Here is a 25,047-nt window from a genome sequence, read left to right as displayed (position 1 = left end):
TACTCTTTGTCAGCACACATCACTCAAAGCCAAATTGCCAGTGTGGTGTTGGTTTGAGTACTATTAATGTAATTTTTTTAGAGAGAGATGGGTACTCTTACTCCTGACAGAAAAGGAAAATGTGGGCGAAAAAGAAAATCTACACTTACTCAAGATCGTTTACTAGTTAGGAAAAACAATATGAATCCAAAATTGTCTGCTATAGACTTAAATACAGCATTGGCAGCTGGTGGGATTAATGTTTCTGACACGACAGTCCCTTGAAGATTGTCGGAAGCAAGGGGGACTGTCCACAGACTAAAGGGAGAAACAACTGTTGACAAAGGCTATGCAAAAAAAGGCTCCAATGGGCAAAAGTACGCAAAAATTGGACTGTTGAGAAGTGGATGAAGGTCATATTCTGAGATGAGGATCATTTTTTTTTTGCCCAAGGAGAGTCAATACCCTGTGTTCACAAATCAGCAGCTGAGAAGACTTCTCCTACCCACCTTCAACAAGCTCCTAAACACCCAGCTAAAAAGATGTTCTGTGGTGATTTTATGCATGACTATCTAGGATCACTTGTGTCTGTTAACGGTACAATGTAAAGTAACCAATACATAAAATTATTGGAGAGAAGAGTGGTCTCACAGATCCAGAAGGTCAAAGAACTCATCTTTCAACAGGATCTGGCTCCATGCCACACTTTATAAAAAAAAATTAAAGAGTTCCTCAAAAATCACAATAACCAATTGCTTCACTTGCCAGGTAAGTCTCCTACATTAACCCATAGAAAATTTGTGGGCCATAGTGAAAAAGAGATGGAAAATTAAATTGCGATATAAAGGATAACTTAATATAATCCCTTATGTAAGTATGGTTTCAAGATGCAGAAATAAGTAAAATGTGTTCTACGTTGGTAGAGTCTGCATAAACAAATTAATGAGCTTATTATGAGCAGAGAAGCACATATAAATTATTTGGTAAAGTTGGAGTTTAACTTTTGTACTTATTTTCTTGCAAAATTAAAATTTTTTTTTTAATGTGCGAGTATCCGGATTAAGTTGTTTGCTATGTAATTGTAGCATTTTGAACAGCTTTTCTCTTAGCAACTTGCCATATAATTTTTCCAGATCTATAAAACTTGGATATAGGTTCTTGTTATATTCCCATGATTTCTCAAATATTTGTCTTAAAGGGAAATCTGATAGTTCTACTTCCAAAGTTGTTTTTCTTAGCCTTTTCTCATGTATATGTTTGCATAAATCTTACGAGGAATGCTCAGTAGGAAAATTTCTCTGTAATTTCCATATTCAGTTTTATTTACCTTTTTTATGGGTGGGCACTAGGAAAACTTTATTCCAATTATCTGGAATCTGACCCTCTGACCAGGCTTTCTGAATTATGCAGTAGCCAAGGTAAAACCTTTACACCTCTATATTTGAGCTTTTCTTGTTTGAATATGTTGAACTGTCTTTTAATATTTCAGATATTTGATGCTTTTCTACCCCACGTATTTATGTACTCCTGACTATTCCTCTTGAATATTGTTTTTTTTTTTTTCATTACTGTGCTCTCACTGCTTGTTTCATTTAGCAGTCTTTCAAAGTAATTACTCCGGACATCTAGAATATCTTTATTTTAGAATAAAGAATATTCAGATTAAGAAGAGATAAAGACTAATCTAGAATATACAGTTTTCATGTCACTTTTATCATCTCTGATTGCTTTTTCAATATTCTTTTCTCGATTTTTAAGCTTTTGAACAGTCTGCAGAATATTTTGCCACCTTTCTGATATTTACTTTCTATGCTCTTACCAAAATCTTTCCACGATTTTTGTTTTGCTAGTTTTACACAGTGCTTCACTTGTTTGCATTTTTCTCTGTATTCTCTCAGAGCCTAAGCTGACTGACTTGCAAAGAAAATGATTCAGTATGCTTTCTTCTTTTGCTTGACTGCCTTTTTAACTTTCTTGCAGAAGTTGTCTGTTTTAGACAACTTCTGTTGTCTACAACATTCTGTTGTAGACAACAATTGAATCACGTATTTTAGTCTTCATTTCACGTCTGAGAGCTGCTTAACTTCAATTTAAAACTTTCTTCCATTTTTCTTTCAAATTCAATATGACATTGAGTTTTATTCTGCTCAGAACTGCTCAAATGGTGGTCACATCCCATTTCCAATCTTTTTGTATACACTGAGATTTTGAACCAGCATGAAGATATCATTAATATAAGCAGGGAGACTTTTCTTATTTCTTGTTTTCTCTCAATGTGAATCTAAACACTTCTTTGTTGGAATACATTGTTAGTAATGACTATTCCATGTTCTGGACAGAAATCCAGCAGGTATTCTCCATTATTATTAGCTTTGCAATTTTTCCAGATTTTCCCAAAACATTTCTGTCTGGTAATCATTTCCTTCTCTACTCTTTAGATCTCTAAGAAGGTTTAACTTTTCATTTTTCTCTTTCTCAGCTGCTTTCTCTAATGCCTTGAAAAATTCGTCCACTTAGTATCACATTGAACCATAAGTACAATTAAAGTTTCATTGCTCCTTTCCCATTGTGATATTTCCTTTATCACTTTTACTTGATGCTGTCTACCATTTAAGAAGTCATTATCATCAAATTCCTGACATATCCAGCCTGGCTGGCCAAGTGGTTAGCAAATCCGCTCTCCAGGCCAAAAGGCTGAGGGTTCGAATCTTGCTGTGGGCATGGATGATTGGAAATACTGGTGGTGGTAGATGGCATTGGTATAATTGTGGTCAGTTGGTTGATTGAGTGGTGGAGACAGTTGTTGAGCAGGTGCCTCCCTCGATGAGTCTTTGGACTCCCTGGAGGTGTCAAATAATAATAATAAAATACCCTCAAGGGGTGTACAGAATATGATAATACTACATCAAAAATTTACATCATTACTAACTTCCTGTTTACGATTTTCCTCCAAATCAGTCTGTTACCTGTCAAGACTCCAACATTATCAGATCTTATATTTGTATCTTTTAAGGCACTTTTTACTGTAACAATCCACATATATCTTGACTCTGGGTATTTTTCCTTCCAAATGGGCAGAGAACTCTTGTTTTGCTAAGCTTTCTTCTGCTATTCTGTTTAAGTGACTATAATTACTTCTGCTAATGCATTCCTGGATGCTGACAATGTCAAGTTCTTTCCTAATATCCTCGTTTTTAATATGATATTGCCATTGATGCCATCTGTTCATGCCCCTAATCTTTCTCTTATCTGGGTCACTTGTCTTTAGTCAAGTGACCCAGTTCTCAGATCCATAGGTTAAAATTGGTTTGAACACAGTATTTTATACAGCATATTTAGTGTTTTGACTAATTTCTCTCTTTTTCCGTATAAATTTATTCAGTTGACTTCCTACCATACCAGCTTTGTTGGTATGGTAGGAAGTCAACTGTTGTCTCTATCCATATTTAATTTATCATCTTCATTAAAAATCATGCTAAGTAGCTGGAATGTTTTACTTGTTCTATAGGTTCTTCATTCACAATGCAGTTGATATTTTCAATACTTCTGCCTATTTTCATTGTCTTTGTCTTGTTATTGCTGAACCTTCATACCATATGTATTACAACAGTTATTTAATTTAGTCATGGAATTTTGCAGACTTGTAGTATTGGATTTATTTAGAAGCATAATATCATTTGCAAAAAGCATAGAGCTGAGATTAACATCTCCAATTTTCATATCAGGTTTAATACCGCTTTCCTTCATAATGTGATCCATATAGATAATGAATAACCGAGGGGACAATGTACATCCTTGTCTGACACTAGATTTAACATTAAACCATCTTCCTGTACTTTCTTCAATTCTAACTACTGACTTACAACTCAAATAAAGACTAAGCATTGCTCGATATAATGCCCCATTGACACCATATAACTAGCATTTTGAATAGCTTCTCTCTTCGTTACAAAACTTAAATGCAGATCTTTATTATATTCCCATGATTTCTCAGCTTCTTGACGTAAAGTAAAAATCTAATCCTGACCACTTCTATTTGCCCTGAATCCAGCTTGTTCTTCACCAACCTTCTCAATAGTTTCTCAAGTATACTTGAATATATCAACACTCAGTAGAGAGATACCTTTGTAATTCTCACATTCAGTTTTATTTCCTTTTTTATATATGGGTACTATGAGAGCTCTGCTCCAATTATCTGGAATTCGTCCCTCTGTCCAGGCCTTCTGAACTATGCATTGCAATCACTGTAAGACTTTTATACCTCCATACTTCAGCATTTCTGTTTGAATATCATCTACTCCTGCTGCCTTTCCACATTTCAGGCTTTTGATGGCTTTTTCTACTTCAAGTATGGATATGTATTCCTGTCTGCATGCCTGTTGAGTGTTTTTTACCACTGTGCTATTGCTGCTTGTTTCATTTAGCAATTTTTGAAGTAATTACTCCAGGATAGTCAAGGATATCTTTTTCTCCTGTTTTCATGTCACCTTTATCAATCTCTAATTCCTTTTACAGCATTCTTTCCTCCATTTCTGAGCTTCTTCAACAACCTCCAGAATATCTTGCACCTTCTTGATATTTATTTTCTATGTTCTTACCAAAGTTTTACACAGTGTTTAGCTTTCTTACATTTGTCTCTGTATTCTCTAAGAGCACAAGCTGACTTATTTGCCAGGAACTTTTGATATGCTTTCTTCTTTTCTTTTACTGCCTCTTTAACTTCCTGTGTCCACCATGGAGTTCTGATTTTTCTATCATTGCAGATGACCTCATCACCACATGCCTCTCTGGCTGAATCAATCAGTGTCTTCTTCAGGACTTGCCACTGAATCTCCAAAGTTTGGATCCTGTACTCAAACTCTTTTATTTTTTTCTTTAGTCATGTTTATTTATTTTAGTCTACAGTTCACATCTGAAAGCTGCTCAATTTTTATTTGCTTTAAAACTTTCTTACATGTTCTTCTTTTCAACATGAAATTCAATTTTATCTTGCTCAAGACTAAATAGTGATCACTTACAATTTCAAGTCTTCTGTACACTCTGGTGTACGGAAGACTTGAACTTACTATCAACAATAACATAGTCAATGAGACTTTTCTTATTCCTTGCCTCTTCTCTCCATGTGAATTTGCACATTTTTATGTTGGAAAACCATTCAAGAAATTTATCCTCATATTTATTGTTGAATACTATAATTACTATCTCTTTGTCCTGATCATTATTGTCTGAATATTACAATTTACACAATAGACAAAAGGAGATTCATGATATATTACTATATCATGATATGTATGATGTTCTAATAGTTCCCCAGCAATTGTTAAAGTAGAAACTTTAATCTGTTTAGTGAATGTGTAATAGAAGAAAGACTGTAATTATTAGATGGACATTAAATTTAGAAGGTTGTGAATTATATGCAAGGACTTTAGAGATATAGTTTAAGAGGGCAATGTAACTCTGAGATATGAATGAAGAAATTGGGGTTAATTTTAATGTCAATAAATGAATAACCTTTATTGTGGAGTTTAAGCTCATGATTTACCTCTGATAGAATGTTTAACTGAACTGATATTTATACAAGCTAAGAGAGAGTAAGAAGGGTTAGATAATTATGTTTTTCATTGAAATTGATATTGAAGCTAACATGATATATAATCTGACTAGAATGTAATTAAATGTTTTCTTTAGATTCAATAGTTGACTTGCCTGATTTCATTTTCTATTGCACTGCTCATAAATAATCGAACCATGGCGGGAGGTAATTTATAGGGGAGGATATGACTGCAAACTGAGTTAAAGATAGATGAGATTTGAACTACTTCATATAGTTAAGAAATTGGGGATAAGCTAAGTTCTGGTTCTTTGATTTTTCATTGTTCAGAAATCTAGGATTCAAGGTGGCGCAGTATAATAGAAATTTTCCCTGAATCCGAAGAAAGAACCACACCAGCACTGAAACAAAGGAATTGCCATTGTCCATTGGGAATCTCTTTGTCTTCTACCAACGTGCAATATCCTTCAAGTTGTTAATGGCCCAAAGTAAATGTAGAGACGGTATAATTAAGGTTCTAACAGAAAGTGTAGAATTAAGGAATTATTAATGATATAGACACGAAGTAAATATCATGAGCTAAGTAAGAAGAAATATAAAGAAAGTGAGGACGTAACAATAGACATAGTAATCTGTCTGCATGTTCTTTTGTATATTCTTGTCTGCATCACAGTTGGACAGCTTGCAGATCTCTATTCTTCTCTAGTGCCTTATACATGTAGAGCTCTTTGCACATGATTGACAATTTACAAGCAATTTTATCTGCCTGATATATCGGTATACGTCAAAATGTAAGATGCATGTTAAGTTCTGAAGACAATATATAAATTAATACAGTTTCAGTTTCATTCAGAACTTAACACTATACATAAATACTAAGAGTATCAGAAACAAAGGGATAGAGTTTGTTGCCTTAGTCAATATGTTGGAATTTCAGATTGTAGGCAATAGTGAGACCTGGATATCGGAATCAGGCATACTAACTGGTATCGAGTGTAAGGGTTAGGGTATTTTTAGGAAGGATAGGAGAGGGAAGGGGGTATGCTGCTAATGATATTGGATGACTTGAATCCGGTTAGAGTTAAGACCTGTGACTGGTGTTAGTAACAGTATTTCATGTTGTAGTGAGTTTGAAACCATCTGTTGTGAAGTGGAATCTAACAAGATCAATTACATTACAGACCTGGTGGATTGGTTGCCAGAGATGAAGAAATGCATCACCAAATAGAGATGATGGGCACAAAAAGAGTAATCATAATGGGAAACTTTAACTATCCAAATGAAATGAATGAAACTGTGAAACTGAATTTACTGAGCTGTTGTGAGACAACTTCCTCAAGCAGCATGTGAAAAAGCGAACTCAAGGGTAAAGAGTGTTAGATTTAATTATAGTGTCAGAGGGCATTTCAGTGAGAGGTGATAGTGATCATGTAGTACTTACTGTGAAAGTGAGTACTGCAAGAAGTACTCACTTTCACAAGAAGTTGGGAGGTGACTAAGTTTATGAATGTTCCATTCAGGAAAGGTTACATGCTGAACTACAAAGCAGGAACTTATGAAGAGTATACTGAGTTCAGTGGAATGGTATTGTATTGGTTGTGTCATGTATTGGTTGCTGGGTGGGAAGAATATCGACAATGCATGGGGAGCATTTTAAAAAATACTTTAATGTTGCAATATCAGAATTGTGTCTCAGAGTTCAAAGAATAAATAGGGTAGGAGTCAGATGGATGTATCTTCTTATTAAGCTAGAGATTCCTAAGAAAAACGTGTAAGGAATACCGTGTGCATAAGGATGGTGTCCGTTACGAAAATTATAAGCAGCAGGTTAGAAGAGGCCCAACTGTTGTATTGTACGGAAAGCAAAGTCTAACTGTAAAGAAGCCAGCTCTGCAAGCTAAAGACAACTCACAAGAATTCTGTTGTTATACTGCAAGTAAAAAAAAAGAATGAATATGAAAGAATAACTGTTCTAAATGCATGAGGGTGACAGATACAGAAGAGTGCCCATGAGTTCAACTCATGAGTGCCCATTTTGTTTAAAGCTATCAACCTGGTGTATACAACACTGAGCTTACTTCCTCTTCACTGGACGAAGAAACTCAGGTGTATGAAGAGGAAGTATTAGAGATGTTGCACAAACTGAATAAGCATTCAGCAATAGAGGCTGATGGAATATCAGCCCTTGTGCTAAAAGAGTGTTCAGCTGAACTGACTATTCTTCTGACCAGGCTATATAGTATGAGTCTTGGAACAGGGATGATTCTGCAGGAATGGAAAGAATATATGGTAATTCCATTGCACAGATGTATCCTACTATTCACCAATTAGTATCACAGGAGTGGTTGGGTGCAAAAAAGAGTAATCATTGGAAAGAGTTTGGAAAAATTGGTTAGTGATTACATTTAGAAATGGGTTGACAGTGAATTAGCTCTACTTTGTAATGAGCAACATGGGTTTACTAAGGGAAGGTCATGTTTTAGCAACTTAATCACATTCTATAATGTTACCACTGAACTAGACAAGGGGAATGGATACATCACGATGCTTTTGAATATTGGTAAGGCTTTTGACAGAAGAATACAGCATTGTAGATTGTTGCATAAATTGGAGAATATGAGTTTGGATTATAGAATATTAGCGTGTATAAAAGGATGGCTGACTGACAGATATCAAAAAGTGGTATATGGAGGATGCGAGTCTGCAAGATTTAAAGTAACCAGTGGTGTACCACAAGGATCAATTCTATGGTCCACTGTTATTTAGTCTGCACATTAATGATATTTTGAAGGATTTGGCATGCAACATAGAGCTATTTGCTGATGATGCAAAGATAGGTAAAGTAATCAGGAATGCTGCTGATATGTGCAGTACTTGCAGAATGATTTCTGTAAACTGGAATTATGTGGGAAAATGGATATCAGTTCAATGTCAGTAAATGTAAAGTCATGCACTTTGGTGTGATTAGATATCCAATGTCGTATTATATTGGTGGGATAATGCTAGAAGAAACTGATCAGGCTACTGATCTTGGAGTGTTAGTAGATAGCAAGTTGCACTTCAGTGGTCATGTAGCAAAGATTGCAAATACAACTCAAAATGGTGAAATGAACTTTAACCTGTAAAGATAAGGATGTCATTTTGCCTATTTACAAGGATTTGATAAGCCTTCACTTGGACTATTGTGCGCAGCTCTGGTCTCTTCATTTCTGTTGTGATTATGATGCAGTTGAGAGAGTGCTAAAAATGATATCAGGATTGTGAAATACTGATTATGAAGAGAGAGAGATTGAGAATTTGTAGACTGCAAACACTAGCAAACAGAAAAAAGAGGGGTGATATGATTGAGACTTACAACCTTCTGAAAGGGTCATACAGGATTTCAGTTGATAGAATTTTTCACTTTATGGAGGGTGGGGAAAGGACAAGAGGGCATCCCTATAAGCTGAGAATGATTGCCACTAAGAAGGGGAATCCCCTTGCCGGCCATTATGGATCAAATATGCATCATCATACATTTCGTATCCATCATATATTTTAATGTAATATCAACGGTATTACAATTTTAATATGCACTTTGCATCCATGATAACCTTGACGTGTATAGACATCTTGACTGGCAGCGTGGTTATGACTAGATTTTTCTCTCATAGCATGGTGCTTGATTGAAATGGATTGCCATTTCAATTGGTGTCCATGTGACACATGGACACCAATTACACATGGACACATGGTGTGTGTCCAAGCGGTGTGAATGAATTCAAGAATAAGTATGATAGCTGGTGCGTGCAGTATGTGGCCTCTCTTGATGAATCTGAATATCCTGGAGGTCTCTCTCTCAATAATAATAATAATAAATATCCCCACTGATAGTCTTCAAGAGTGTTTTGCATTGATTAATTACTGATGCATTTGTTTAATTGGGTTTAAATACTGTGAAATTTAATAACAGATTAGAATTTTGAATATTATATTATTTTGAATTGGTACTGGACTATGTGCTCCATTTCTCTCCCCTACCATATTAACAAATGACAGGCATAATTCAGCTATATAAGGTTGTTATTGTGGAAAGTCAGTTAAATAAATATATTTGTAGATCAATAGAGAAATTACTAAAACATTGAGCTATTGGTGTGTGAGACTGTTCAAATTAGTTTTAACATATTGATTGATGATTTATATTAGAAATAACACTTGAACTAAGAGTGAATACCACAGATAATAACAGTTGTAAGGAAAATTAGGAGAGTGTACAGTTGGTAGTGATGGAAGATTTAGTTCATCAGTATATCAGAAAATAACTAAGTTGGAATTGTGGAAGAGTAAAGAAAGATAAATAAAATGTGTTTGAAGGCACAATTACAGATAAAAGACCCACAGAGCTACTTAGTTGTGTGCAGTACAAGATGGAATAGTTGTACAAATAGAGCCTGAAGAAATAATAGACCAGTTTGGTAGAAAATCGTTGATAGGAAAATGTAATACTGATTATTCTAGATGATCATATCTGTAATACTAGTTAAGAGAATATACCCATCGGCTGAAAATAATGGTATATTTGTGGAGATTAAATGTAGGTGGTGAATATAACACTATCTGGGCATTATGTAGTATTCATTCTTGAATGCATAATCAAGTATTTTTATTTATATTTAAATTCAAAGATCATATTTTTGTCCTTTTTAGTACTTGCCATTAATTTTTGCATGGACCACAAATTGTTTGCTTTGTTTCTTATAGACCCCAACCCACTCTAAATATATTGATCTGTTGAATTTTTAATGTGTAATTATGATAGCTAATGATTTTTTCTATTTAAACCAACAGATATTAGTGACAATCATTGAATTACTTCAGTTAAAGGAATGATTTTACTCTGAAAAAATATCTGTGGTATCTGAAATTTTTTCTTTGCTTTTTACTCTCTATTTCTGGTATGGTGTACAGCTTGTTTAAGTTTCACATTGATGAAATATCATTGTATGTTTTCACTATAATTAAATATGAAATTTCGTGGGAACCAAAACCATGAGGTAAATAAATGTGCAGTTCTGAGTGAATTTTGAAACATGTGGGATTTTTATTATCATATATTTATTTTTAAATATCAATCCCACACATGAAAGGTTATAAAAGGTGTATAGTCACAGCATCATGTGTCGCAAGAGGTTAACCTTAGGCAAAGTGGAAATTTGTTCAGATTTCTTGAATTGTTGGAGATTGTAGTTTTTGAAGAATGTAGCTGTTCCAAAGAATAGAAATTGAAAAGATATGAGAGCAGTAACTAAGTAAACAAACCAGTTATGAAATGAACAGTTTTTAAAGCAAATAATTAAATTTTTGAAATTACAATCTGTGATTTCATTAGGCATCTTTTCATTTAATAGAAACTGGCATTGACTATTCCAGGGGTAATTCCACTTTTGTCTCATCAGATTGACAAAAAAAAAAAAAAAAAAAAAAAAAAAAAAAAAACAGTACTGTAGTATACTGTTAAATATCATTCATTGTCATGTGGGTTTGCTTTTTGATTGATCAGTTACTGGAGAATATATTGTATTCTGTGAGCTTCATACTACAAAGAGTGTTCTCTATTAATGTTGATATCTGGGCATTCTGAAGATCTTCATTTATTATAACTTGATTATATGTCATTCAACATTTTACGGTTTGGGAATATGGTTTTCTGGGGTGAGGTTATACAAGCTGCATTTTCTGGAGTGATGCTTTTGAAAACGCAGTTCCTTTTAATGTATACTTTTGCTTTTAATCTTTAGCACAGATTAATACTTTTGATAAATTTGATTCTTTTATATGAGATGCTGCAGTTTTGTTGACAATTTAACTTTACATACCATACTATATAAGACACTGGAATATTTTAATTTGTATAAGTGGTGATTTCAGTCTGATATATGACTGTTTGATATATAGTGTTTTGTAAAATATGTTCCTAGTACTTCAGGATTGTTCTGAGTATAGAAATTTTTATTATAAATAATTTAGTGAGGTGATTGGATTTATTGCACAGATTTGTGCTGTCAGGTGATTCAACTGCTGCCTGTTTTTTAAAATAAATTTGTTCCATTTTCTGTCTGTTGTATATTTTCTGAGGGATTTAAAATCTATGTAAATATTATTGATTTAATGAAATTCTTTGAACACAGTTTTTCTTTTTTTGATGATATTTCATTAATGCTAATTAAGTTAAGCAAATTGATGTATGTTATTTATGCAAATTATAGGCCAAGGTGATGAGGGATATGAGAAAGATAGGTGTAAATAAAAAAGGAAAATCCAAAGGTTTTGGCTTTGTGAATTTCACTACCCATGAACATGCACTTCATGCTCTACGTCATCTTAATAACAACCCTGATGTCTTTACTCCACAAAAGGTGAAGTATTTATAGCTACTGAAAAGATCTTTGCTCTTGAATAAATACCTTTAGCAAATAGTTTTAGAATTTTATCGAGAATCTTGTTAATTCTTGACTTGATTAGCAAAGAAAGATGCAAAGTGTTTTTGATATTTGTCTTGAAATCATGTGTTACACACAAGCAACTATTTTAACCTCTATGTCCAAGTATAACCTGTAATGAAAGGCAACAGATAATCGAAAGCTCTTTTCCTGATCAGGGAAAGGAATGCGCTTTAGTCATAAATAATAATCATTTCTATACTAAAATCAAAGCCCACACCAACACACAAGTGAGATCCTAGATTGTATTTTGCTATGATAACTCTTTCCTGTTCTTAAAAATCAATCTTAACCTACACAGTGATTAAGTAAATTGGGTCCTTAACCTCCACATACAAAAACAGTTTAATGACACTAAGTACATTAATACAAGGAATATATAACATTCTTAAATAAACTTTTGAAACAAAATCATCTTAAGACCTAAAATGATAACTAAAAAAATCACATCTTATCTAGACCCAAAAATATGCAGCTAAAAGAAGATCTATGTTTCTTAACCTTCATGTGGACTTCTCTAATAAAAGTTGAAATAAACTTCTTTATCTCCTCAGTGGAAACAGTTCTTTATCCTAAGAACTATGTTTCTCTTATTAAAATCTTGAAAATAATTATAGATTTCCTATTAAGAGATATGAAAAGTTCAGACATGGTCAATAAAATTTTCAACACTCCTGGATATTATTATAAAAAGGGATAATAACCTCCCTTTCTTTACTTGTGAATGTGCTGTTCAGTATCCAAGTAATCCTCTGAGCTATTTTGCCAAGTCTTTCAATATACAAGGGTTGTTTGATAAGTACATGCAAAAATGAAGAAAACATAATTTTTTTTGGAACAAACATTTTTTATTTTTCAACATAGTCTCCTTTCAGGTCTATACACTTAGTCCAACGATGCTCGTTTTTTGATCCCATCCATAAAGTATGATTTATCCAACTCTTCAAAATAGGCAGTTGTTTCGGCAAGCACCTCATCGTTTGATGAAAATCTCTTTCCTGCAAGCCATTTTTCATTTTTGGAAACAAATAGTAGTCCGAGGGAGCCAAATCTGGAGAGTAGGGGGGGATGCGAAAGGACTTTGTAGCGTAAATCGAACAATTTTGTAGTCACAATTGCAGAAGCGTGAGCGAGTGAAAAGGAATCTTCTCTTTCCTGCAAGCCATTTTTCATGTTTGAAAACAAATAGTAGTCCGAGGGAGCCAAATCGGAGAGTAGGGGGGATGCGAAAGGACTTTGTAGCCTAAATCGAACAATTTTGTGGTCACAATTGCAGAAGCGTGAGCGGGTGAAAAAGAATCTTCTTTTCCTCCAAGTGTGGTTGTTTTTCCTTTATTTCATTATTTAAACGATCCAGCAAAGATGCATAATACACTCCAGTAATTGTTTTGCTCTTTTCCAAGAAGTCTATGTAGATTGTGCCATAAGCATCCCAGAAGACAGTGGCCATAACCTTTTCTGCTGAAGGAATGATTTTTGCTTTCTTTGGTGCAGATTCCCTGCTTGCAACCCATTGTTTTGACTGTTCCTTGGTCTCAGGCTGGTAGTGATGAATCCATGTTTTGTCCACTGTTACCAAACAATGTAAAAATTCCCCTGTTGAAACATCTTCAAGCTGTCCTTGCAACAGTTCACACGTTGACGCTTTAGGTCCAGTGTGAGCAAATGCGGCACCCATCTTGCAGATAGTTTTCTCGTATGTAAATGTTATTGTTGTTATTATTATTATGTGACACCTCCAGGGAGTCTAAAGACTCATCGAGGGAGAGTGTGCCAACGGCATTGAACGATTGACCCCTTTCCAACCATGCTCAAACTTGCTTAACTTTTTGCATGAGCCATTAGTAGCAGAGGCTCTATCAATCGACCAACCTTTGCTGGCAAACTTTGATTATGTTCATGTAAAATATTATGCATGCAGTCATTTGAGATGCCCACAGCCTTAGCAATTTCATGCACCTTCACTCTTCTATTGTCCATCACCATATCGTGGATTTTTTCAATTATTTCTGGAGTAGTGACTTCAACAGGGTGTCCAGAACATTCAGCATCACTTGTGCTGATATGGCCACTTCGAAAGTTACTAAACAACTTATAAGCCATTCTGATCGAAGTTGCAGACTCACCATAATGTTTATCAAGCTTATCTTTGGTTTCCTGAGCCATTTTGCCTTTCAAAAAGTAATGTTTAATCACTATACAAAATTCTTTCTCATCCATTTATCAAGCTTATCTTTGGTTTCCTGAGCCATTTTGCCTTTCAAAAAGTAATGTTTAATCACTACACAAAATTCTTTCTCATCCATTTTTCACAAATCATGGTACTTGATTGATTCAAATAAATGCCAAACACAGAGTAATAGATCTGTCTGACTGAAACTTAGTGTGTGATCCTGCACCAGTTGCCAGCAACTAAAAATAACCTCGATACGTACTGGTAGTGCTATCCCTTAGACTTTGCGCTGACTTATCGACCCTCGTAATCTTTAAATTTCAAATCTCTGTCCACCACCACCATCCCTAGATACCCACCCTCATCAGTTTCCTGTAAACTAGCACCATCAATACCATATGAAGTGTGTAATCTTTTTCATCTCAGTACATTACCTTATCATTGATTTACAACATTGAGTTGACAACCGTTGTCCTTTGCCCTCACTGCCAGTTTATTTAAATCATCTTGTAATATACAGGGTGTTCGGGATAAATTTGACAGTTTCGTAAGGAAAAAGAAAATCTTCTTTGTATCTATTAAATTTAATGAATTGACAAAAAAACATTACAGGCAGAGTTAATTACAATACTATCAACAAGATTTACTCAAAATAACCACCATTAGCATCGATCACAGCTTCAATTCTGCTTCGGAACCTCGAACAAGCTGATGCTACAGTCTCCCTGGGAAGGGCCGCAAAAACTGTTTTAATTTTATCCATTAACTGGGCTTTTGTATTACTGGAAGTGCGATTGGTGTCTTTTTCAACTGCGCCCCATACAAAATAATCCATGGGGTTAAGGTCTGGGGAGTTTGGAGGCCAAACATTTGGACTGGTGAAGTCGTAGAAATTTTCAGACAACCATTTTTGACTTTTCCCAGAGGTGTGGCAAGGGGCCGAATCCTGCTGCCATACATACGGCCTACCATTGGCTACCCTTGTTATCCAGGGCTTGACTACAGTTAGCAACTCCACGAACAAAGCCCGAATTCCAATGCCAGGGTTCTTCAACACCTGTTCCTGCAGATTTGCGAGGAATTCTGCTGTACGAACGCAATCAGATCGTCTGCTAGGGATCTTTCTTCTTGCTACATCCTCGTAGTCACCATTGCAAGTCTCTAGTTCATGCCTGATTGTTTTTACTGTATTCAGGGAGCATTGGGCAGCAGTCGTAATATCCTTATTTTGATGGCGGGCACGAATCATCATGATACAAGTTATTCTCTTCCATGATTCAGGTGGGTTACAGCTATCCATCCTTTCTGACATCTTGTATATGAATGAAGAAGGGTCCAAACTTTTAAATGAAGAGAAGTGTGTGTTAATACATGTAACTTACGGAAAAATATAATTAATTATAAATATGTCAAATTTATCCCGAACACCCTGTATCTGCATCACCTTTATCAACTATTGCCCTAATTTTGCATTAACAGCAAACAACTGAATGACCCTATTCAGTTGTTACAATATACAAATTACAGAGTATTGGTCCTAGTACAGAGCCCTGGGCCACTCCACTAGTTGCCCTCATTTACCTTGATTCCACTTCACCATACCACTCTCTGATGTCTGTCTATCAGTCCCTCCCACCCATCCATGCCACCAGCCTCATATCCATTCTCATTTGCTCCAACTTATGTAATAATTTTCCATGTGGTATTCTGTCAGATGTCTTTGCAAAGTCCAGCAGTATCAAGTCATTTCCTTTATTCAATTCTGCTGTCAGAATTGAAATTATATGCTGCCCTCTATAAAGTATCATATTCCTCTCCATCCATTCCTGAATTTATTTGTAAACAACTTTTCCAATACTTTAACCACACTCCAGAGATACTAATGGTTTGTAATTTGCTACTCCTTTCTTGGAGCCATCTTTATGTAATGGAACTGTCTTACCCTTTTTTCCACTCCCTCAGAACCTTGCCAGAGCTGAGACTTAGATTAAACAACTTCATCAGCTGCCAGTTCACTTGCACATTCTTGTAGCACATGAGCAGACATACCATCCATTTCCACTACTGCATTCACACTGATATTTTTCAATATACTGAGGACCTCCAGTTCATCTACCTCAATGCCCACATCAGTCTGCCATCTCAGTAACTGCAAAGTCATCACCTGGATGATATACCATTGCAAAGTGATAACCTAGTAGCTGAACTATTTCTTCTGCTTCTGCCACTTTCCTACTATCAGCATTGAGTAAAGTTATCTTTTCATAACTTTCATAATATTCATGTAGCTCTTCATAATCATTTCTGCACTCATATTTATCTATCCCAGGGATGGCTAGACACATGCCTGACTGATTCTAATATCTATTGTTTTCCTGGTTTTGCATTTCCAAAGTCTCAGTGAATAATACTTTCTCCAAGCCCTTAACTCTAAAACCATTTAAGTGCAGTCCATCAGGTGTATACAGGTCCTTACATCTATCAAATTCACTCCACACATCTATAAACTGCAATCTTCTCATCGACAATCATGGCTTTTTTTTTTTCTATCCTATCATACCATGGCAACAGGCTCACAATCTTCACTTTCCTACTCTTAATTTTTGCTTCTCGTAACAACACTTTCATATCCTCTCTCATTGCATATTTCTCACCTTTCAAATCATTTGTGCCCACCAAAACAATTAATTAATTTCTTTCTTCTGCAAACTTAAAACTTCACTAACATCCTTTATTTTCACACCTGGAAAACATGCTTTCATCACTTTCTCATTAAGTATACCTCTTGTCATCTAATTCCCATACAATAGTATCTCTTTTCTTCAAGTTTCTTGCACTTTTATGCTTTTCCCATTCCCTCTTTCTTTCATTCTCTGTCCTTGTGTATCACTTTGTTTCTCCAGTTACTCAAGCTCATGTTTTGTCCTGTGAAGTAGTTCACGTAAGCATGCAATTTCTTTTCGTACTGGCATCTCATCATCCACATTATTACTTTCAACTACTTTCCTTCACACTCACATTTGTATTTTGCATACTATCATTCACTGCTTCTGCTACATTCTCCAAAACACTTTGGCAGTGTTGTGGAGAATGTAGTGGAGAACAATCCTGTCTTATTATCTTTAATATCAGTCACTTTATGTTTTCACTCTCCACATGACTTCATTTCTTATACTCACTTAAGAAAATTTCCGAGATAAACTTTCTCCATCTTTTTCTCATGCCACAAATCATTCACTCTTGGCAATGATTATATTAAACACGTGCTACATTGCACGAAATCCTACATGTTGATATCAGTCAACATCCATATCTTGGTCGCAATTTTTTTTTTTTTTTTTTTTTTTTTTTTTTTTTTTTGTATGCATCGATAGTTTTACTATTTCTGTGTGATTTTTAGAAAATTCAAGATTCCTAATCTGTTACTTGTTTGTAATCTATTATAGATTTTATCAGATGAATTTCCTATTTGAAGCTTCTGAGTTAGTTTTTATTTTCATTATAGATTTGTGTCAGCAATTATTTAGTTTGTATGGTTAATGTCCATTGGAGACTAACAGAGAATCATCATTTTTTTTTTTTTTCTAATGTTGTCCCCACACATGAAATTTCACAAGACTATTAACACCACAGTGCCATGTGTGGACAAGTGATTAAGGAGAAAAATGTAGCCTGTTAATATGTTTCTTAAAGGGTGGGAGATTGTACTCAGTGGGAAAAACAGCATGGGGGAGTTTGTTCCAAAAATAAAGGTGGGTGATGAAAAGTTAGTTCAGTGTGTTCAAAGCTGGATAGAGTATGGGTGTGAGCCAGTAGCTGCTGTAGTTATTTAATGGTTAGAAGAAAATGGAGGAATGGTACCAGCCAATTCAGAGGAGCAATGCTCATGAAAGTACGTATAGAAAAGGCATAGCACTGAAACAAAGTGCCCATGATAAAGTGATCGTAGGGAGTCTGCGAGAGAAGTGTTGTCTATTCAATGGATTGCCCTCTTCTGAATATCAAGAATTCTTAGAGAAGTCTTCGGTCCTCTACCTCAAAATTTCAGAATGGTACTCCAAAGTTGGGTAGATCTGAGACTTACAGAATGTTAGGAGTTGAGAGGAAAAGAAGTTAATAGTTACAAGATCCTAAATTGAGAGCTCCAAAAATTAATTTTGATGAAAATTGTATTACTTTTTTACTGCATGTAGGTGTTTATCACTGTAATGCCATTTTGATCAAGTGTAGATGTCGCTGTTCTGCATTAAAGATCTTGCAAGATCCAAAATTCAGAACATTTCTAATAATAGGCTAATAATGACATCACTCACAGTGAAGTCATTATTAGTGTATTACTCTGTTACTCTCCAATATCTAATTTCTTTTTTCTCATAGAACCAGGATTGAGTGGAACAATTTGCCTGTTGAGTAGTGAATGCATTCAGTATGAATGAGTTTAAGAGAAAGTGTGAACAGCTGGCATTGGTAATGTATGGTGTCTCTCTCTCTCTCAATGATTCTTAGATTCCCTGGAGGTCTAAAATAATAATAATAAATAATGCAGGTTACAAGATATATGCAGGAATATTAAAAAGAAGATAAATGGTATTGTATTGGAAGAACAAAATAGATTACAAAAAGGCTGATCTTACATAGACTTGGTCTATATTTTAAAATTAATAATTGAAGAGAGAATTTGAAAAAGAAGCATACTTTGCCTTCATTGGTTACAAAAAAGTTTTTAATAAAATTGATAGCAATTGTTTAAAATGTTACCTGATTTAAATATATTAAACCAACTCTTAGTATATTTAAGAAATATATATATATATATATATATATGTCTGCGCAGTTAGCCTAGTGGCTGTGTGCTTTGCAACCATATGCTTGGTAGAGTCGGTGATGTGATGAGCTGAAGGATCTTCCTCAGCCATAGCCAAGTTAGCTGGTCTTGGGCATGGACAGTAAAGTTTTTTTCCCCCAGTTTATCCTGGGGTTTTTCATCCCAAAGCAGGCAAACTGGCCTTGAGAACTCAACACTACGGACATAGGATACACTGGGACGTAGGGCTGACCACCGATTTATTAATCATCAGACCTCAATGGCTTGAGGTCTGATGATTAATAAATCCTCGACACCGCAAGGTAAAAGAGGGAAAAGGAAGATGAGATGAGATATATATTTCAATTACTCTGTAAATAAAATATATATATATATATATATATATATATATATAGAAAATAGCAATCAAATTAGAACAAACATCAGAATGAATCACTTCTGCTCTTTAGTATATTTATAAATAACATAACAATCTGAATATAGCAGACCCATTTGGTATACAAATAAATTCCCAAACAAAGATAGGCACATTATTTGTATATGACCCAATTGTATTAACTACATGATTAACAAGAATCATTAAAATCGTTAACTCTCCAAAACAGCATAATATGGAAATGTCAAAATTTAAAAAATAGTAGCTTTCAAATGAGAAATCCCAGTGTGGTGACTCAATGATCAGGAGAGTATTAAATGAAAGTGTGACAAAATAGTGTCTACCAGATGCAAAAATTCATAATGTTAGCTATGCTATCTGAATGCAAAAAGGTAAATCGAAGGAAATGATAGTCTTGATTGGTACAAATTATTTGCGAGGCAAGAAGTATTCTATGAGAGAGGATGTAATGGAGTTGTTACAAAAGTAACAACTCCATTACATCCTCTAACTAACGAGCGAGAGAGTGAAGATTGAAATTCTCCTACCATGTCATGATAGTGGCGAACTGAGGAGGAAGGCATGGATAGTCAATGAGTCTATATGTAGATTGTGCAGAAGGAGTAATGTAGGATCTGTGGTCTGTGTTTGACGGAAAAAAGGATTTGTATAATGCTGATGGACTGTATCTAAATGGTTTTAGTGTTTAGGTTGTTGGATTCTGAGTATATAGAGATTTGAGTAATTAATATTTATTTCAGAATCCAACATGATCTTCCATCACATAAGCTAGACTTGTAATTATTATTACTTAAGATGTAAATCACTTGTTTATAAATTAATATTCATGTAACTGCCTTTAAGTTCTATTAATAATTAATTAATCAAGGATATATAATAATAGTGAAAGGACTCTGTATTAAAATATTTAGTTTATTTATTTTATTGCTATGTTAATATTATAAGAATTTGTGTTCAACATTTTAACTGCATATTAATTGAAATGTAAATATTCCTTATTTATTCCTGTATGTAGAGGTATGACGTTGTGCAATGCCTCAGTTTTATTATATTTTGTTTTAGTTGTCATGGAGACGTATGTAAGATAGCGAGTGCGAATTTAGAAAATAGCGTGGCAGATCGGTATTGAAGGGCTGGAAAAGGATTTTAATAAAAGAGAGCACGAGAATAATTTCGGCAGGAAGAAGGGATATATATATAAGCGAAGAACAGACAAAACGATTCATTCAGGAAATCAGAGTGAGATAATAGCGAGTAGAGAGATAACAGCGAGTCAGTCAAGTAGCTCGCTAAAGTGTACTAGTTGAGGAATGAGTTAGCTAGTAAGTTGCAGAACAACAAATAAAGCAACGGAAGATAGAAAAGTAGCAACTGGATGATTAGCGATAATTTAGTTGGGATTTTGACTCTAGACCGACCTTTCAGGGACAATACACAGAAACTTGAAGAATAGCATGGAATAACTAAGAGAATAAGTAGAGGCAGCAAAGATAAATTTAAACGATAGCCGTGCTAAGAGATATAGTGCCTGAAAGATTAATTAAATGCTGAAAGAATAGGCAACTGTGCATAAAAACTTCAAGTTAAAGAATTACTGCGTGTTACCTTAGTTCATGAGTTATTGGTAGAATACTGAATTGGTCAAGTGATGTCAAAGATAGTTCAAGCATTTTGCTCCAAGCAAGAACCATATAACTATGTGAATTGCGACCATTAATTTATTCAGTTATTACTAAGAGGATTTGTTTTGTTCTTAATGAGTGCTGTTAATTGTTTTAGGTGAATACAGTTATAAAAGGTGTCCGTACATAAGTATATGAACAAGGAAATTTACCGGTAAGAATTAACCAACTTTGTTACTTCTATGCAGAGATGTGTGTGTGTGTTTCTTCCTAAAATATCCCTACGTTAATAGTAACTTTTGCGGAGAATAGCTGGAGTGTGGATTTAAGAGTGTATACTTGTGAAGAAGCGTTGCCGCCCTTATATTTGAAACTTAAGTAACTATAAGATATTATTGTAGTTGGTTACTAAGGAACTTATGACATTGAACTTTTTCAAATGGTTAATTGAGTTTTGTGAAAGCTGTATTTCAGACAACAGATTAACCATTGCCTGAAATCATATGACTAAATTACCAGATGAGCCAAAATGTTTGTAATACCTTATTCAGTGACTTAAACTAAAGTGTATAATTTGTAAGCCTATATTAAATGTTTGTTTTGTTGATCTAAAGTTGTACTTTGCCTGAATCTCTTTTACTGCACTGTTCATAAAATAATCGAACCAAAGTGGGTGAAATAAATAAGTTAAATAAACACTGCCTGTATACATAATAACAACACATAAAAAGGAAATAGTTGAGAGTTTGTTTTACTTTAATTCTTTGACTAATTTAGATATAGAGTGGCACAGTCAATAAATACAAATTTTCTCTATATTTGGATTAGTAATCAACTAGCAATTTATTTTTTTTTTTTGTTTAAGAACATTGTAGTGACAAATTGACGGATCCAAGGTATAGGTTAAGACGAAATAGGATCCAACAAGATGTCCAGACAGAGCTTTGTTTACTTTGTTGAAGGCACCCATGAGGCGAGTGTGGAATCTAGTCTCTCCAGCAAAAATAATGAATAGGGTAGTCAATTCAGGAAGTAAAGGCGGGTGTGTGTGTGGTGGGGGGGAGACCCTAAAGGGATGCTGCAGTTTCTATATACTAATGCCATAAGTATCAGGAACAAGAGGGAGGAATTTTTGGCATTGGTTAGTGCAACCTCTCCAAACGTTATAGGCATTAGAGACATGACTAACAACAGATGATGTATCAAGGAAACATATAAAACTGGGTTTTTAATTAGTCGGAGATTTGTACAGAGATGTAGCCTACTAGTTTTGCTGACTTGACTGTTAGCTTCATCTGGGCACACAAAAACAACAGAACAGAAACAAGCTAAAGTATCAGGTGAAAACATAACTGAATGTTAAATATTATCAAAATTCAAATGAGAAGTCACACCAAATGCATTGGCGTGTATGTTGGCAGTCATTGTTATACAGGTGTGTTCAATAATTGGCTGCAAAGTTGAACTCTGATGTGTTGAGTGATCTTATGAGTGTTTTCCATGTATCACCAAGGATCATCCCTTGGTTTCTGTTAAGGCTGCCTCTTGAATGGATCAAGAGGCAGCCTTAACACTGCAGCTTCTTTGATGTTGTGGGTATGAAAATCTTCTAAGTACGGCATAGTACTTTTATCCCATTCATTGTTGTGATTGGTATTAGAAAAATGGAGAGCTAAACCGGAATTGTCTTCTCTGTTGTTGTTAATGTCCCTGATGTGTTCTTTGTCTTATCTCTCAGTGTCTAGAAGTTTGACCTATGTAATTTAAACCACAAGAGCAAGGAAGGTTGTAAACTCCAGGATATTTATAGAAAGCAATCTTGTCCTTTGGTGGTCGTAATAAGTTGTGAACTGACTTTTTTGGTTTGAAGGCCACTTGGATGTCGTGAGGTCTTAGTTTTTTTGCAATTTTCTGTGAAACTGTGCCAACAAAAGGAATGGAAATAGAAGACCTGTAGTGAGTTTCTTGGGTTTGCTGTTGGAGGGGTTGGAGAAAATGATCTTTTTTATCAATTTTTTCGGATAACCATTGTTTGTTAAAGTTTTGAAGTTGAGATCTAATTCGTCTGTTAAAACTTTGTCATCTCTTATGATGCAAACTGCCCTGTTTTTCAGCATATGTATAGTACTCAACTTTTGTGAAATATGGTGTGATGAAGAAAAATGCAAGTAACTTCCAGTGTGGATCTGCTTGTGGTAAACCTTTAGATCAATATTGCCATCTGTTTGTTTTGTGATTAATGTGTCTAAAAATTGTAATTTTCTTTCCCTTTCCAATTCTAAGGTAAGCTTGATTTTTTGATGAAATGAGTTTATTGAAGTTAAGGAATCAAATAGTTCTGCTTCACTATGTTTCCATATGATGAAAATCTCATTGACGTATCTCCACCATACTGATGGTTTTGGATCCATATGTGACAAGATATCTTTTTCGAACTTTTCCATAAATAAGTCCACACGTGGAGGAGTTAGGGGACTACCCATCGCAAGACCTGATAGTTTATATATCTTCCCATTCCATTTGAAGTGATTTGAATTGAGGCAATGTCTATATAAAGTTGAGCAATATCTTGAGGAAATAGATTGTCTATGATGGTTATGACTTCATTCACCGGGACATCGGTAAACAAAGCTACATCTAAGCTAGCAAGAATGTCTGTTCCTGATATTGCGATATTTGTTGGCTTTTCTTTTCAATGAAATGTTGTGTATTTCTGATATATGTGTCTGTATTGCGAATATGTGCTTTCAGAAGACAAGCTAGATGTTTTGATAGTAAATAGGGGAATTTATCCCATCCACTAATGGGCGAAGAGGTATCCCGGTTTTGTGAATTTTCAGTGACCCATATAATCATGGAGTTAATGGATGTAATGACTTCAATTTCTTTTTAAGATCTGTTGGCCAATTGTCCATATTGCGTAGAAGGTTGTTTGTTTCTATGTGGTTCGTCCAAGTGGAGTCTGAGTCTAATTCACAATAAGTGGATGCGTCTGAGAGCAGCGCCGAGATCTTCGATGTATAATCTCTAGTATTTAAAATGACAGTAGAGTTTCCTTTGTCCGCCTTGAGGATAATTATATCTTCGTTTTTCTTTAAATTGGTTAGTGCTTTTTTTTTCTGAAGGGGTGATGTTCTTGTTCAGATGGTCGTGAAGATGAGAGGATGATTGCAGTCTTCGATCTCGCATCATTAGCAACCGGTTCAGGTAAAGAATGAAGTGCCTTCTCCACACCGCACATAATATCTACTTTCAGAATAAACTCTGGAGTGACTGCAAAGTTAAAACCTTTTTAAGGATGCTGACTTCTGTAGGTGTTAAGTTGTGGTCCAAGAGGTTGAAAACCAGTTTGTTATCTGGATGGTTTGGTCTTGAATTATAGCTTTTTCATATAAAGCGTTGAATTTTTTGATCTGCCTATTCTTGCTAATTAAAAATGCCCTAATAAAACTATCGTTAATCATGTTGTCTAAATGGGACCATAGGTTAGCTTCTATACTGTTAGAAATACTGTCGTGTAAATGAAACCATGACGAATCCATCTGGCTCAGGGCAAATCTAGTGTGTTGTATCCTTTCGCGTAATAATGCTAAAGATGTTTTTAAATATATCTGTTTAGCTCTTCTAGAGTGAAACCATTCTCTCATAAGTATAAACTTGAGAATTTAAATATATCTGTTTAGCTCTTCTAGAGTGAAGCCATTCTCTCATAAGTATAAACTTGAGAATAATGTTGTTGTTTCTGCATCTTTTTAAAAACGTTAGTTGATTCATAAGTTTAGCCTTTTTGCATTTAAGCCGTTCTAATCTACGTACCTTACATTTGACTTCCCCCATCAACATTATCATGAATAGATAATGTAGTTACAGGGATAGAGTGTGAAGGTTTTAGTATTTTCATGGAGGATAGAGAAGATAGGATGGGGGGGGGGGGTACTGCTGATGATAGAGGATGAATTGCAGTGAAAAGAATTGGAGAATTGCAGTGAAAAGGTTGGAGGATAACTGTCCATTTGAA

General features: G+C 34.8%; 1 protein-coding gene across 1 annotated transcript in view; it reads left to right on the top strand.

The window, feature by feature from the left end:
- The window catches only part of LOC150102839 (RNA-binding protein 28), a 230,136-nt gene that overhangs the window by 172,227 nt on the left and 32,862 nt on the right, over window positions 1–25,047 (top strand). Inside the window, exon 11 of the mRNA XM_090399233.1 lies at window positions 11,779–11,928. Coding sequence (XP_090255359.1) covers window positions 11,779–11,928 — 150 coding nt within the window. The remainder of the gene's footprint in view (window positions 1–11,778; window positions 11,929–25,047) is intronic.

The sequence above is a fragment of the Typopeltis vanoorti genome, chromosome 10 (genome assembly GCF_054136105.1).
Source record: "Typopeltis vanoorti isolate ZY-2024b chromosome 10, IOZ_Tvanoo_1.0, whole genome shotgun sequence".
In the NCBI taxonomy this organism is placed as follows: Eukaryota; Metazoa; Arthropoda; class Arachnida; order Uropygi; family Thelyphonidae; genus Typopeltis; species Typopeltis vanoorti.
Note: the sequence above shows the minus strand (reverse complement) of the source record. Positions and strands in the feature narration are given on the sequence as shown.